At 42.2% G+C, this 17,048-nt stretch overlaps 1 protein-coding gene across 1 annotated transcript in view; it reads left to right on the top strand.

Moving 5' to 3' along the window:
- Positions 1-841: 841 nt before the first annotated feature.
- The window catches only part of FMN2 (formin 2), a 411,725-nt gene continuing 395,518 nt past the window's right edge, over positions 842-17,048 (top strand). The window contains 1 exon segment of the mRNA XM_017879766.1: positions 842-2,592. Within this exon segment, the coding sequence (XP_017735255.1) occupies positions 990-2,592 (1,603 nt within the window). The 5' untranslated portion in view covers positions 842-989.

Below are 17,048 nucleotides of genomic sequence, written 5' to 3'. Positions count from 1 at the left end.
AGTTATCGTATATGTACCCTTTTTGAATACAAATGCTGTTTAATTTATATGGTAAACACATAGAATTTGGAGATTAGCATTTTAATCAACTCTAATCTCAGTATTTTCTACTTCTCCTACCTCTTTCTTCTGTCAAAAAAAAAAAAAAAAAATTATAAACCAACTTTAGAAATGACAGCTAATGTCCTGTCCTGGAGAAGCGGGGTCTGTGTGTGAAACATAAAAGCAGTATCATGTGCAGTAACCTTTCCTAAACCATATGCTCACGCACATCAACAGTGTTCAACGAGATGATCAATTATTCAAGAAACAGAACAATCCATTCATTCAACAAATATTTATTGAACAGCCATGCAGAGGCAGACAGGGGGTTGTGTATGTGGCCGTGACCCGATGGCACCTCTAAACTGGAATTGGGCTTCAGTTTTTCCCCATGTAAAATTGCTTCTTTTTTGTTTAACTTTTCTCGTGGCAGGTCCAGTAGCTTTGAAGATCAGAGTGCATCTTCCAGCTGACGATCTCTTCGGTCGGGGACAATGCATGCGATTCGCACGGTGGAGATTAAAGTCCCCGAGATAGAGGAAACGTTTTTCGCGCCCAGGTTCAGCGAGGAGCCGCGCGGGGGCCGAGGGGGCGGCGGCGGCGGGCGGGGAGCCAGGCCCGAGCTGCGTTCTGCGCAGCCATTGGCGGGCGCCGCGTTCTGCACTGAGCATGTTCGCGCCCCCGCCGGCCCCTGAAGCCGCAGGCCCCGCAGCCGAAGCGACGCGACAGCCACATGCGAGCCAGCCGTCGCATTATGCGAAAGCGGTCGCGGCAGAAGTCGCAGAGCGAGCGGGGCCAGCCGGGCGCGCGTCGGCCTCCCCTCCCAGCGGCTCGCCCAGCCGCCGCCTGACTCTCCCGGGAGACTCCCTCGGCCCGGGCCCGGGGCCGAGGAGGGCCGGGATGGCCTGAGTGCCCGCGTCGCGGCGGCGCAGCAGCGGGATTGCACCATGGGGAACCAGGATGGGAAGCTGAAGAGGAGCGCAGGTGATGCCTTGCACGAAGGCGGCGGCGGCGGCGGCGCCGAGGATGCGCTGGGGCCCAGGGATGTGGAAACCACAAAGAAGGGGAGCGGGGGTAAGAAGGCGCTGGGCAAGCACGGCAAGGGGGGAGGGGGCGGCGGCGGGGAGTCGGGCAAGAAGAAGAGCAAGGCGGACTCCAGAGCCTCGGTGTTTTCCAACCTGCGGATCAGGAAGAATCTGTCCAAGGGGAAGGGCGCCGGCGGCTCCCGCGAAGATGTGCTGGATTCCCAGGCCCTGCAGACCGGGGAGCTGGACAGCGCTCACTCCCTGCTCACCAAGACTCCGGACCTCAGCCTCTCGGCGGACGAGACCGGCCTGTCGGATACCGAGTGTGCGGACCCTTTTGAGGTGACCCGTCCAGGGGGTCCTGGGCCTGCTGAGGCTAGGGTCGGGGGCCGGCCGGTCGCCGAGGATGTGGAAACTGCAGCAGGGGCGCAGGATGGACAGAGGACCAGCTCGGGCTCGGACACGGACATCTATAGCTTCCACTCGGCTACGGAGCAAGAGGATTTGCTTTCAGACATCCAGCAGGCGATCCGCCTGCAGCAGCAGCAGCAGCAGCTCCAGCTCCAGCAACAGCAGCAGCAGCAGCTCCAGGGCGCCGAGGAGCCTGCAGCGCCCCCCACCGCCGTCTCCCCTCAGCCCGGGGCCTTCCTGGGCCTGGACCGGTTCCTGCTGGGGCCGAGCGGCGGGGCTGGGGAGGCCCCGGGCAGTCCGGACACTGAGCAGGCGCTGTCCGCGCTCTCCGACCTGCCCGAGAGCCTGGCCGCCGAGACCCGGGAGCCCCAGCAACCGCCGTCCCCCGGCGGCCTCCCAGCCTCCGAGGCGCCCAGCCTCCCGGCGGCCCAACCCACGGTCACAGACTCGCCTTCCTCCACGGCTTTCCCGTTTCCCGAGACCGGGCCGGGGGCGGAAGCGGCTGGAGCCCCCGTGCGAGGGGCTGGGGACACGGATGAGGAGGGCGAGGAGGATGCTTTTGAGGATGCGCCCCGGGGCTCTCCGGGGGAGGAGTGGGCCCCGGAGGTGGGAGAGGACGCCCCGCAGAGGCTGGAGGAAGAGCCGGAGGAGGAGGCGCAAGGACCTGACTCCCCCGCGGCCGCTTCCCTGCCCGGCAGCCCCGCGCCCAGCCAGCGCTGTTTCAAGCCCTACCCGCTCATCACCCCCTGCTACATCAAAACCACCACCCGGCAGCTCAGCTCGCCCAATCACTCCCCGTCTCAGTCCCCTAATCAGAGCCCCAGGATCAAGAGGCGGCCGGAGCCCTCCTTGAGCCGAGGGTCCAGAACTGCCCTGGCCTCCGTAGCCGCCCCGGCCAAGAAGCACCGGGTCGACGGCGGCCTTGCGGGCGGCCTGAGCCGCTCGGCGGACTGGACGGAGGAGCTGGGCGCCCGCACGCCCCGGGCGGGAGGCTCCGCGCACCTGCTGGAGCGCGGGGTGCCCGCTGACAGCGGCGGTGGGGTGTCCCCGGCACTGGCCGCCAAGGCGTCTGGGGCGCCAGCGGCTGCCGATGGCTTCCAGAACGTGTTCACAGGTGAGCGCGCCCTGCTGCTGGCCTCCGGGTCGCAAGTCGCCTGCCAATCAGGGCCTTCCCCTGCCACCCGCCCTCCCTGGGCTTTGGAAGGCGGTGACCTGGTAGTGGCATGTCTCTTCTCCGTAGGGAATCCTTTTCGGCCCACCGAGCTCGCCCCCCTCGGTGAAATGCCTCGGACATACTTGTTGGTTTTCTGTGTTCTTACAAGATCTTAAAGGGAACAAGTTAGTTGTGTCTGTCCTAAGTCATCTCAAAAAAGGTTGCTCTGCCCATTTCACCAAAATATCTGCTCTTCACAATGTTTAGGGTCACGCCAGGGAGATAAACTCCTTTTTCGTCTTGTTAGCTAAACCATCATTCTTCTCTTTCATTTCTCATCACCACAGCATTACAAAGAAAAAAATTGTTCATGGTTCTTCCGCAAGAGTCGGTTCTGGAGGCACAAATCATTTATTCAAGTACGATCCAAACGCAATCTCTGACCGCTCTAGTATCTGTGTATATTTGTACACGTTTGGTATGTATGTAATATGTAGTTTCTATCTTGCAGCAATCTGGGTTCCGCTTCTTAGTGAAGTTAAGCGGCCACTCACTCCTGTTTGCTGCTGCAAGAAAATCCGATACATGCTATTAGAAAATTAATAAATAGAATAGTAGGGATAATTTTCATTTAGTTTCATGGTCCAACCCAGAACAGCCTGTAGTTTGGAGATAGTGAAGGTGAGAAGGTCAAAAGCACGTCTAGTTCAACTGGTACCTCCCCTCCCTAGCATATGTTGTAGACTCACTCCCAGGGCAACATAAAGCACACCAGAGTTTGTTTGCTGTGGTCAGTGTCAAGCAGTCTAATGAGTTTATCCTAGCTTACAGGCTTACAGGACCCAAGGCCTTACCTTAAGAGCCCAACATGTTTACCTAACCTCTATTCTTAATTATTAAATGAAACAGTGTTAGAATTTAATGAATGGAAAAATATGAGAAGTTACATGACTACTGATAGGTTTATGATAAATATTTGAAGGATTAAACATTTCAAATGCAATCTGAAAATTTTAAAATCTTATGTTCTGTTATTTTAAACATTATGTGTAAAACATTGCTTAGATGAAATTTCTCAGCACAGACAGTGACTTCTTGGCTGACTAAATGCTGGTAATGTTGGGGTAGCTACTTATTGACCACATTTTAATTTACATCTGTGGGCTACCTTTTATTTTGCCTTTATAGGGTCTTACCCTTAAAAGTAGCTTCTTCTATTCATTTCACATACTCTTATTTTCTTCTTTTCCACCTTCTCTTTATTGTGTAGATTGTTAAAAGAATGTTTGTAGTTTTATACCCACTAGATAAATTGTAAAAAAAAAAAAACAACAAATAAAAAAAATCACTTTTGATAAAAGAAAATTGGAAAGTTTTGCATTAATTTTCATGAATTTAATGTTGGTGAGGAATCACATATTTTCTCTTTATCTAAGTGACATTCACGTATATAGTTTTCAAAAAGTGAAAATAATTCACCATAATGATTATCAATCATTAATATTAATGATAGCTATTCCTAGTAGCATAAGACTTTGGAAATTTTTTTATTTCATTCATTTAGCAAATATATATATATATATGTATATACATTTGTGTGCATATATGTGCATACACACACACATGCGCACACACCCATCGAGCAGCCACATTGTGCTATGCAGTATTCTAAATGGTAGCACACTGTGCTAGGCAGTATTCTAGACGTAGGTGATACATAGACCATTAAATCATAATTTTGCCCTTCTAAGCCTCACTGACTAGTGAGGAGGAGACATGAAATAAGTGCAGTGCACAGAAATATCTGTATAGATATAGACATGCAAATCAGTGCTGGGAACATCACGGATGCAGTGGCTTATCTGCATGGTGGCAAGGGGTGAGGGAAGAGGACTTGAGAGAGGAGGATTGAACAGAGTCCTGGAAGATCACAAGACCCTAAATAGGTTGAATATTTGTTTTCCTTTTTTAAAAAAAGTGTCTTCTTGGAACTTGCATTTTATTTTAATTTGCTAAGTATTCCCAAATTTGAAATCTGGGACTCTTAAGAGTCCTGTATAGGAACCACCTGGGTTTTGTTGACCTCTCCAGGCAATTTGTTTTTTAAATTGTGCAGAGTAGAAGTGCAGAGCTAGTCATTTTTATAAGGACATCACCTATTTTGTATTTGATGGTTGGATACAGCTGGTTGGTAATCAGCAAATATCTTTTTGTGTAGCGGCTTCCGTATATTTATCTCATTCACTCAACATTGTTCGGGAAAAGAGGATCAGTAGGTTTTACCCAACTTTGTAACTGGTGGGGAAATGTAGATAGAGAAAGAGGTGAAATAACTTTCTCAAGGTCACACTGTGATTCATTCAGAGGCAGATCCAGAAATAGAAAGTGAGTCAATGATTCAAGTCTAATGTACTTATTATTTCTGTTTGGATATTCAATGTTTTAAGGCCATATAGAGAGTAAAAACTGTTTATAAAATATATGATCAGATTTAGGGCCTTTCTTTAGTTAGATTTTCCAGTTCCTGTTTTTAATAAGGTATACTCCTTTACTGGTTGAACATCTGGCCTTCCTTGAGCTGGATGAAGGGTGATTGTTGGCCAGAGTGAACCAGATTTTCTCTAAGCAGCTCTCATGGAAACTGTTCTTATAGTGGTAGAATGAATCCAGATTGACACAGGCCCTTGTTTCTCAGCTGTCAACTCTTCATGTCATCTGGCACTACGTTTGCTGCTTTACTCTCCTCCACTATTTTTTTATGGGTGTCTTGGAAATTACCAGCGTGGGGAACACTAGCATTGTCCTTAGGGAAATTTCTTCTTGGCCTTAATTTTACATGTATTTGGATCAATTAATTGCCAGCTGCCTTTGAGCAGGTGATCATTGTATCTATAAGCTTCCATAAGCATGTTTTATTTTTAAACCATAGAATGAGGATTGTCAGCGCTGCAGGAAGGAACAGATGTTTTTCTCTTTTTACTGCCTTCCAAATGCAGGGAGAAAATACACGTGAAAAGGGATTTCTGTGGCACATGTTTGTGTCTCTTTGGTAGATCTAAGAACATTTAGCAATGAGGGAGACCAAACTTTATCTTGTTTTAGCAATTAAGAAACTGATGATGCCTTAGGCCATTGCATTTAAGTATTTCATAATAAATTTGTTTGAAATACATCTTTTTCAGTGTTTAGTAGAAAAAATGGCGTCTGAAATTCGGGAGGTTCCCTTACATATGAAGTATAGCAGAAGCTTGGTACTGGAGTTTTGCAGTTAATTAAAGTTTAGATATCTAACGTGTTAAATTTGTGATGCTAAATCACTTTTGATAGGAATCTTTCCCAAGTCAATTATGTGCTTATCTTTTTTTAAACACATGGAATAAAAGTTTAATCTGTTTTAAAGGGCTTAATGTCATCTTCAGGCACATCATTGTTACATCTTATAAAAACATTAGTGATGTCCTCAACAGCTATCGAAGTGTGTGGGCTGTTGGCCTCAGTCTGTAGTTTCTGAGGTTTTTTTTTCTGTGTAGTTTCTTGATTGTTTTCTTGCTGCGAGATATTTATTGTTCTAGCTGCCTTTAGTCACTGCTCCTGTCTCTCAATTTTTTTGTAATTGGACTTTTCTGATCAATTTGTAATTGGCTTACAATCACTGTAATTATGATATTGGCTATACTTATTGTACTTCTAAGTGCCAGACTAAGTGCCAGACTCTGTTGGTGCATTACATAACTATCTCTAATCCTTACAACAGTCTTGAAGTGTAGCTGTTTATCCTCATTTTTCCAATGAAAAAACCCAGGCTCAGACAGTAAAGTAACTTCTTGCCTAAGGGCATTAAGCTAGTAAGTGGCCCATCCAGGATATGTCCTTAGAAAACCAAATCTGCTGTTAATATGTATAAGATGAAACCAAGTAGATCAGTGAGCTTTTGGAGGACTAGCTAATTAATAAAGTGCATAGGCTCTAGAACTTGGATTGTACGACTCTGATTTTGGCCTTTCTGAAGGTTATCTTTTTTGTGTGTGTGAGACAGAGTTTCACTCTTGTCACTGAGGCTGGAGTGAAGTGGCGCGATCTTGGCTCACTGCAACCTCCGCCCACTGGGTTCAAGCGATTCTCCTGTCTCAGCTTCCCGAGTAGCTGGGATTATAGGCTCCCATGACCACACCCAGCTAATTTTCGTATTTTTTGTAGAGACAGGGTTTCACCATGTTGGCCAGGCTGGTCTTGAACTCCTGACCTAAGGTGATCCACCTGCCTTGGCCTCCCCAAGTGCTAGGATTACAGGTGTGAGACACTGTGCCCGGCCCATCTCGATGTTTATATCAATAGAGGGAAGGCCCCACTCTCGGAGTATGCCTTTTCTCATATGGCTTGGTAAATTGTTACACTGGATTTTTTTAAGGCCAGGAGTAGTTTGATTTCCAGCAAGAGCCCCTGACAGAGTATAGATGTCCAGTGAATGTCTGACGAATGAATGAAGGTCAGAATCTCCCTGATATGTATAAAATGTCTTATTATAAAAGGAAAGGGGTTTATATGAATGCTATGCTTTCCCCTAAATACTGCCTTACTGGGTTCCATATATCAGAGAAGAATTTGGCAACGTAAGCCGGGACCGGAACACTGATCTTCAATCATTTTAGATTGGTCTGAAACATCCTTTCTCATGGTTCCTTTAGGCTTGTGGTTTGGATTGAAGTCAAGTGCACCAGTAGCTTCAGTGATGGGTTTTAATGACTGCTTTATGAGTTGAGGACTGGCCTAGGTTTAAGTGCATTTAGGCATTTGTATCTAAGCCATGCGTATTTGAAATGGAACAGGTACTTTTAGTGCTTTTCCTTCTGATTCTTGTGAAAAGATACAGAAAATATACAGTTGGATGAAGGTAGCAGTAGTTATTCTGACTACTCTCATTCTAGGTATATTTGCAATCCTAGTTTTGCTGTATAGCTAAGTGACTCTCCAGTAATTTTTCCTCATATCTATGAAGGCGGAAGAATAATTTCAAATTAATACTATTAAGATTAAATGAAATAGCATACATAAAGCCGCTACAATTCTGCCTGGTACACGAGAGGCAGTCATCTGGGGATATTTGTGCTCCTGACTGGATGTATTATCTTAAAAAAGTCATTCGTCAAAGTGATCAGAACCAAATTTGTTAAAACAACTCTGAAATTGTATACAAAAACTGAGGAGGATATGAATTGACCAGATACTAGTTGAGTCCCAGTTTTCTTTTTTATTTTCTTTTTTTGTTGTTGTTGTTGCAAATTGTTTATTTTATGTATTTTTTTTTCTTTTTTTTCCTGGAATTGTAAGCATTTTTGTCACTTATCAGATATTTTGTTTTGTTGTTGGGGTTGGATAAGGAAAGCATATGATGGGGTGTGACTATGAGATTCGGGGGAGGGTGCTGCTTTCCAAGGGGTGAGAAGAGGAGGCGGCAGCTGACACCCTTACTCAGTGTTTCTGCTCTGCACAGCATCTGGCTGCAATCCCCTGACTTTGCAGCTTTACCTTCCCACGATCTCCTTCATAAATGCTCTACTTTACACAAACTAATCTGCTTACTGTTTTATGAACACGCATTTCATTTTCCCGACTTTGTGCCTTTGTCTTGCAGCTTTACCCTCTTGGAATACATGATTTGTCTCTTTTGCTTTAGCGTTTGAAAAGTGCTGATTGAATTCCACTTCCTCTTTGTATCTTTTCCAGCCAGGCCTTACTGGCTGTCATTTCACTTTCTCTGTACTTTACAGTCTAAATCATATTATATATGCTTCTTGGATTTAGGGATTCTTTTGGTCTTCTTTCTTGCCACCCTCTGCCTTTCCTTCCTCCTTGCCTGTTCACCTGATTCCATCCATCCATCATCTCCTCTCCTACTAATATGTCCACAGATATCTCTTCCGTGCCTTGCTGTGTGCCTGTCAGTATGTGAAAGGCACTGACTATACTGAGGTCTTGATGAATACTTGCTCATTCATCATTTTTGGTGGTAATATAGACAAGTTGAGTATCCAGGCTTCCTACTGGCAATTAAAACCAGTTGAATTGAAGCTGGAAAATTACTAACCTTTCTGGGCAGTCAAAATTAATTATTTTCAATGAGGTGTGATTGAATCAATGATACTTTATAGAACTTATGTTGATAGAAGAATAGCTATTCTTGTTTCTGCAGGTTAATGTTAAAATAGTGATGACATTACAGTAACTGAGCTTCCAAATATAAATGTTATTGTAATGAAAGAAGAGGTAAAGGGAATAGAGAAAATTGTATTCCTCTGTTCATTCCTGTTTTTATATGCTAAGTACTAACCTGATGCTAATAAAAGCATTAAGGGGCTGTTAGAAACAAAAAAGTACTGCCTGTGACCTGCTAGTTATTAGATATAATTTTAGTGACTGTAGAAACTTTCTAAGGCTTTTTTTTATATTAAAATATAAATATATGGAAAAAATGACTTCTAATCAGTTTGGAATGGTAGTAAAGCAAGGTCGTTATAACATCAAAATTCTAGGAATAAGTAACAATTATTTCTGGATGCTATAATAAGATGCTAACCACACTAGAGATTTATTATCCTTTTGCTACCTGATGCTCCACTATGGGTGAGAGGGAGGGAAGAATTTATGTCTTACTCCTTTGTAAAAATGCACTTGGAAGTGTTGATTGGATCGGAAAATTACTGCCACTATTCTGTGATCCAGTCAGGCTGCAACCTACCAGGAACCCACTGGAAGCTTTATTATCTGTTATCCTAGAGCTGCAATGGACTGAATATAGTCCTATTATTTTCAGGAGGAATGGAATGCTATCTTGAGAAAATCAAGCCTATAATGCGTTTCAAAATTATGCTTAAAAAGGCTTAGGCACTACTCAGTTGAGTCTCTTTTTGTACTTCATGCAGAAGGGTCCTTTGTTATAGTACCTGGTGGTACAGTGGACACATATGGGGAAATGCTGTGTCATTTAAAAGGTTGTTTTAGGTGCGCAGGAGGGGAAAGAATGTGTATCAATAAGCTAGTGTCAGCCCTATGGGAAGAGTGCAGGCTGAGAACAATCTATTTCCCTTTTCCGTTTTATCACCAGTTTCCTATTAGGGCACAAGGCAATCATTTCTTGCCTCTGGTTAATACCCTGGCTTCCCAGGATGGAAGAGTGAATGCAATCCTGCTGGGAAGCGTCTTCCTTCAAGTCAATTTCAACACTGTGGTTCTACAGAAATGATGATTCCAGCAGGTACCTTTTCTGCCCAAGGGATGCTCTGCGTATTTAGAGCTTTCCTTTATGGGTATAGCTGAAGAAAATTCCTATGTTGGAATTTATACCATGGAGTAATTGATGGTGAGAGTGGTGATGTTTTGACTTTGATAGTTTTGATCAATTTTTGATTCGTACTGAAGGAGATTTGGATTGGTTAGACTGTCATTATCTGACAGTAGGACTGTGTGTGTGTGTATGTGCGTGTGTCTGTGTTGTGTGTGTGTGTGTTTGAGACAGGGTCGTGCTCTGCCACCCAAGCGGGAGCGCAGTGGTGTGCTCATGGCTCACTGCAGCCTCAAACTCCTGGTCCCAAGTAGTCCTCCCACCTCAGCACCTCAGCCTCCCGAATAGCTGGGACCACAGGCATGAGCCACTATGCCTGGATAATTTTTTTTTCTCTTTTTTTTGGAGAGACAGGGTCTCACTATGTTACCCAGGCTGGTCTCAATAGGACCTTGTGTTTTTGAACACTGATATAGTGATTGTGTAGGATGGTTAATCCTGTGTTATGAAAATACATGAAATGGAAAGCTATATTATATAATGTATGGCTCAAAGATTTAGAGTATATGAAGGCTTTCTAATATTGGCACAAAATATACTGAGCAATTACTTTTAGGTTCATTGTCTGCAACTTAAGTCATCTCTTGTTCTTGGATGGATTGTAGGCTTTGCATTTTTCCTTACAGTTTAAACTGCTCAATAAAAGCAGTACTATTAATTCTCTTACTTCAATATACTTTAATATATTGGTTTTGTTACGTTTTCAATTTTCTTACTATTGAATATGCTTACTGAAATACTTTTATGAGAGTGGTATCCCATTTAGAAGTGTGCATTGATAATAAAATTTCTTAGAAACTAGAAGGGTAAAAGGTGTTGAGAGTTCCTAGGTATTTTACTTTATTTTATTTGTTTATTTATTTATTTATTTTTTGAGATGGAGTCTCGCTCTGTCGCCCAGGCTGGAGTGCAGTGGCGCGATCTCAGCTCACTGCAAAGCTCCACCTCCCGGGTTCATGCCATTCTCCTGCCTCAGCCTCCCAAGTAGCTGGGCCTACAGGTGCCCGCCACCATGCCTGGCTAATTTTAGTGTTTTTAGTAGAGACGGGGTTTCACCGTGTTAGCCAGGATGGTCTCGATCTCCTGACCTTGTGATCCACCCGCCTCGACTTCCCAAAATGCTGGGATTACAGGCGTGAGCCACCGCGCCCTGCTGGGTTTTTTACTTTAAAAAGAAAAAAAGTTCCATTGGCCTTAGATAAGTACAGCTTGTTTGAGTCCATTAAGAAACAAATGGACTAGAATAGAACCATTTCAGGATCCCAAATAAATGCATTTGAATACTCTGTGGAGAGTTTTGTAAGGAGTCTCTTCATTATTGAGACACAAGCTTTATCTTTTAAAAGTATAATAAAAGAGGTAACAATAGAGATAATCTTTTGCAACTCATTTTTTAACCTGTATACTTGAAGATAATTGACTTTCTTTTTCTTATAGACCAATACTTGCCTGTTTGGAGAGGGTAAGTTATTTGAGCACTCTGTGGGAAGTGTTAGAGTTTGCAGCTAACCAAAATGTTCTTCTATAAGCCAGTCATATCTTCTGTCCTTTTGGTGCTATTTTGGTTAAATGGCTTTTGGGATATAAAATGTATGGACGATATCCTTGCAGTTTCTTTCAGGATATAGGGTTTGATCTGTCTCTGTTCACTTTTTAGAAAAATCAAGAAGTATGTTGACTCTGTTGGATTCAATATTTTGGGGATAGGCAGAGAGGGTTGTATAAGAACTGCAGTGATTTAAGTGGAGAGACATTTGACTGGGAACGTGATATCAGTAAAAAGGTGATCTTAATTTTTTTTTTTTTTTTTTTTTTTTTTTTTTTTTTTTTTTTTTTTTTTTTTTGGAGACAGGGTCTTACTCTGTCACCCAGGCTGGAATACAGTGGCGCCATCTCGGCTTACTGCAACCTCTGCCTCCCAGGTTCAAGAGATTCTCTCACCTCAGCCTCCCGGGTAATTGGGACTATAGGCACATGCCACCACACCCGGCCAATTTTCGCTTTTTTTTGTAGAGACGGGATTTGACCGTGTTGGCCAGGCTGATCTCAAACTCCTAACCTCAGGTGATCCATCTGCCTTGGCCTCCCAAAGTGCTGGGATTTCAGGCATGAGCCGCTGTTCCCGGCGGATGCTTTTAATCTTTAACTTGGATTATTTCTCTGAGGAGCCTCATTTGACTCTAAATTCACAAATCATTTTCATATCATCTACTTTTGGATAATAAAAGCTAGGCATGTGGCTTTAGCTTTAGCTTGAGGCTAAGCCCCTAAGGTTGAGCCCCCACTTTCCTTTTGTCTGTGTCCTCTTGGCTTTGTTAATTACGGATAGACTGCTAGAGTTGTGTGTGCAGTTTCTGTGTTTCTCTGGACATCAGACATATCTCACTTAGACATCACAGGCCGAGGATATTCACCATGTCTAAAACTATACTTACTATTTTACCCACCCTCTTAACACCTCCTTCTGGGTTTCCCAATCAAAGCGTTGCTGTCTAGCTTTGCCATGTTCTTTGATTCCTCCATCCTTCTGATACTTCACACCCAATTCATCTTTTTCATTTTCTCTGTTCTTTTCCTAAATATCTCTTTCATATGTCTTCTAATTTCCGTTTCCATTATCTCTACCCTTCCTAGTTTAAATCCCTATCAACAACCTCCTCAGCATTTCTCATCCACAACCTGCCTTTTCTCCACTCCATTCTGCATGAAGCAAGAGAGTAAATGACTTAAAATACAAACTTGAACTGGTTCCAGTATAGAAACATGTCATTGGTCCCCTATCACCCTGAGGCTATAGTTTAAATTCTTTACTATGTACGTATTAAATATATTAATATATACATTATGTTATCTAGCATATATAAGCTATATGTTATATATAATAGACATTATATATATTTTAATATGTATTAATATTTAATGCTCTGTAGTTTTGTCACCTCATTGTTCAGGATCTACTATTCCTCACCTCGTCCTAAGTATTTCTGGTATTTTTCAGATAGCTCATGTTCTGTCTGTAGCTTTAGGTATTCTTAACACTTTTTCTTTCTGGTCCTCAGAGAAAAAAAGAATCCATGTAGTTGTATTCATGAGAATCCATTCAGTCTGTGACACACTTCCATCATCAGTCCAGACAAAACTCATTTTGTCCTCATTATACTCCCTGCATTTTCACTTCCCGTTCCGAAGCCTCTAGTAGACATACAGAACTGCTTTTATGTATTGCCCTCTTTGAATTAGTGTGCATTTTTTGTAAAGTATATAGTATTTCTGTGTATGTTTAGTTTACACAAATACTCTGAGTTGCAGACCTCATTCTGTTTCTTAAAAAGAACAAAACAAAACTCAACCGCCTTTGGAAAAAAATCTACAAACTTTTCTGGGTGAATTGCCACCTTGTTTTTTGCTTCCCACTGTTATGTAGTATTCCTAAGAATGAAAGTCCTGCTGGGTTGTTCAATACCAGGGTTACCATTCATCTTTTATTGTGTGTGAGTAATGTTCCCCTAAAGCTGTGCAATGTGGTGGTTCTGGGTACATTCCCTAGATTTTATTTAAACATGAGCATGATGATGAACATCTAGATTCCTGTACTTCTCAGCCACCACAGAAAACACTCTGGTGAATATTTCCATACGGGGAGCTATGTGAGAACTTCTCTGGGATATACATTTGGAAGTAGAATTGTCAGGTCATGAAATAAAAGGTTTAATTTATGTAGGTACTGTCAGATTAGTTTCCAGAATGCTTTCCTAGTTTATGCTTCTTTAGCATGGCAAATTGGCATTATCCAATTTCTACTAATCCAATGAGGGGAAGTGGTATCTCATTGTTTTACTTTGTATTTATCTGCGGACTAATGCTTTTGAGGAAAACCATTGTATATTTTTAGCCATTTAGGTTTAGCCTTCTGCAAGTTGCCCGTTCATAGGCTTTTCCATTTTTCTGTCGAGTTTCCCGATTCTCCTTGTTTATTCACAGGGCTTCCTGTATATTCTAGCTATTATGCTATTTATTACCAATGTTAGAGATACGATGGATTGTCACTAAGCCTCTTTCTGTTTTTTTCTTAGCTTAGAGACCAGAAATCTAAAAATGACATTTTTCAGACTCCCTTGCAGGTTACGTTTCAGATGTGATTTAGGTTTGATGGATTTGTGCCAGGTTTAGAAGGCCTTAGTAAGTCCTAAGATTGACTTCTGTTGTTTCTACTTGCAAGCACAGCTGAAAACTCTCTAATTCTTCCAGGGCAATGTTAGCAGGGGTCTAATGTTCAGGTGCTAGCCTTACCGTAACCCAAAAGGGGGCTTGGTTCGCCCATGCGGCTGGTGTGGCTAGAAGTAGGCACAACCGTTGTGGTGCTGGCAGCAGAGGGAGCATCCGGTGATGAGGAGTCCTGTTCCTAGCAGTGGAAGTGTGCATCTGCAGCCAACTACTTTAGATCAGAGATGACGCAGTCACTTCTTTGGTGGCCTAGTCCTGTATAGTGGCTTTGTGAGTGGTTTCTAAAAAGATGCTAGAACCTTTTTATTTAGGCCCTTTATGATTCTGTAAACCAAGTAGTACTCTATAGTAAATCTCTTCCTATTTAAATGATTTGGAGTGGATTCAGTTCTATGTAATCATGGGATCTTGATATATAGAGTCAGTTTTAGATATAACAGATATTCCCCTAATATTTATCCTTCTTTTAAATTTGTAGTGTCCTTGGTTGAACAGAAATACTTAATTTTGATATAGTCAATTTTTTTTTTTTTTTGAGACAGTCTCATTCTGTCGCCCAGGCTGGAGTACAGTGGCATGATCATAGCTCACTGCAGCCTTGACTTCCCAGGCTGAGGTGACCCTCCCAACTCAGCCTCCCAAGTAGCTGGGACCACAGACATGCGCCACCAAGCTCGGCTAATTTTCTGTATTTTAAGTAAAGATGGGGTTTCGCCACATTGCCCAGGTTGGTCTGGAACTCATGAGCTGCCTTCCTTTGCCTCCCAAAGTGCTGGGATTATGGATGTGAGCCACCGTGCCTGTGCAAATCTATTTTTAACCTACAGTTTGTGTTATTTTTGTCTCATTTAAGAAATTCTCTTACTCCTAGGTTACAAAAATTCTGCCCTCTATAGTATTCTATTAACTTTATCATCTCACCCTTTACATTTAAGTCTTTGATGTAGAGTCCTCTTGGGTGTATGGTGTAATATAGGGCTCAAGTTTTATTTTTCTCCATATGGCAAGCCAGTTTTCCCAGCACCATCTACTAGTCTTCTACTCATTGATTTTTGGTGCTACCTTTAGATCATTCCCATATATAGGTAAGTCTGTTCTGAGGTTTATATTCATTCCTTTTATGTGCATTTTTTTATCTTCAGCAAGTACCATATGGTTCTCATAAATGTGACTTTGCAAAATGTCTGATGTCTCCAAAAGAAGCACCTACTTTTTCAAAGTTGACTTAGTTTATCAATATGGACCCTAGAGTTTTCATATAAATTTATTTTTATTTATTTATTTATTTTTGAGATGGAGTCTCGGTCTGTCACCCAGGCTGGAGTGCAGTGACGTGATCTTGGCTCGCTGCAGCCTCCACCTTCTGGGTTCAAGTGATCCTCCCACTTCAGCCTCCCAAGTAGCTGGGATTACAGGTGCCCACCACCATGCCTGGCTAATTTTTGTATCTTTAGTAGAGATGGGGTTTCACCATGTTGGCCAGGCTGGTCTTGAACTCCTGGCCTCGAGTGATCCACTCACTTTGGCCTCCTAGAGTGCTGGAGTTACAGGTGTGAACCACCGCACCCGGCCTCCATATAAATTTAGAATAGGTTGTTGAGTTTCTTAAAACATCCTGAAGGTGTTTGACTGAGATTTTAGTCAATTTGTAGATTAAATTGAGGACTGTTTCCACTTTTATACTATTGTTTCATCTGAGAGTGTGAAAGAGCTCTTCATTTATTCAGATTATCTTTTATTCATTTTAATAGAGTTTAGACTTTTCTCCATTAGGAGTTTGTATTTCCTTTGCTGAACTATTTCCTGATGCTTCATATATTTTATTACTAATGGGAATGGAATCTTTAGTTTTATTTCTAGTTGATTATTGTTAGGGTAAATAAATAGTTTTCGGTATCTATCGGGTATAAATATTGCATGATTTCCTTTATGAATGTTATTTAAATGTAAAGTTTACTTAGTAAAATCTATAGTTTAGAGTTATATGAGATTTTAAATGTAGTGCTTTTTTTTACAGCAAATAATTGAAATATAATCATAGAACAGTGTACATTGTGTAGATTCTTTTGGAATTATTGTGGCTTTCTTTTAGCATTAAATATGGTAAGTTTTGTGGATTTCCATATTCTTTTGGGGAGCCATAATCCTAAAACCCAGAAACATTATTAATGTTTTAATTTAGTATGTTGTGTTTTAAATTCAACATTAATACAAATTTCACTAATTATTTAAAATACTTCAAAAGCATAATTTAAACAACTATATAATATTTTATCCAACCAGAAAATCATTCATCCCTAGGTATCCATTGTATGCTTTTTCTTAGATTGCCTTCTGCCTTTTGGGATGCCTTTTAGACACCTTCATATGATCTTCTTCTTCCACCTAACTCTCCTAATTAAATGATGCTTTCTCCCCAGCTTTCATATGTAGTCTATGTTAACATCCACCCTGAGGGATCCTTTCCCTGCATGTTGACAAATCGAATTTCTAGCTCAGATCTCTCTTGTGAATTTCAGGTGCCAATTTCATATTGTCTTTTAAACATCTTTATAAAGATATGGGAATAGTTTCAAGCTGAACTCATCTTTTCTCCAAACCCAACCTGCTCCCTTATGTAATGTTGGATTTCTGGTGGATAATACCATCTAGCACAGCCCTTTACCCAGTTTCCTAAGTCAGAAATCTGGAAGTTGTGCAAGTTAGCCAAGCTACCCCACTCTTCCACCTCCTTATATTTAATTAGTCTCTACATCCTGTTAAAATATACCTCCAAAAATATGTTTTAAATACTCATTCCCTCCTTTCCAGGAAGCTATTTGTTTATTTATTTATTTTTGACAGAGTTTTTGCT

The sequence above is a fragment of the Rhinopithecus bieti genome, unplaced genomic scaffold (genome assembly GCF_001698545.2).
Source record: "Rhinopithecus bieti isolate Rb0 unplaced genomic scaffold, ASM169854v2 scaffold_11565, whole genome shotgun sequence".
Taxonomy (NCBI): Eukaryota; Metazoa; Chordata; class Mammalia; order Primates; family Cercopithecidae; genus Rhinopithecus; species Rhinopithecus bieti.
Note: the sequence above shows the minus strand (reverse complement) of the source record. Positions and strands in the feature narration are given on the sequence as shown.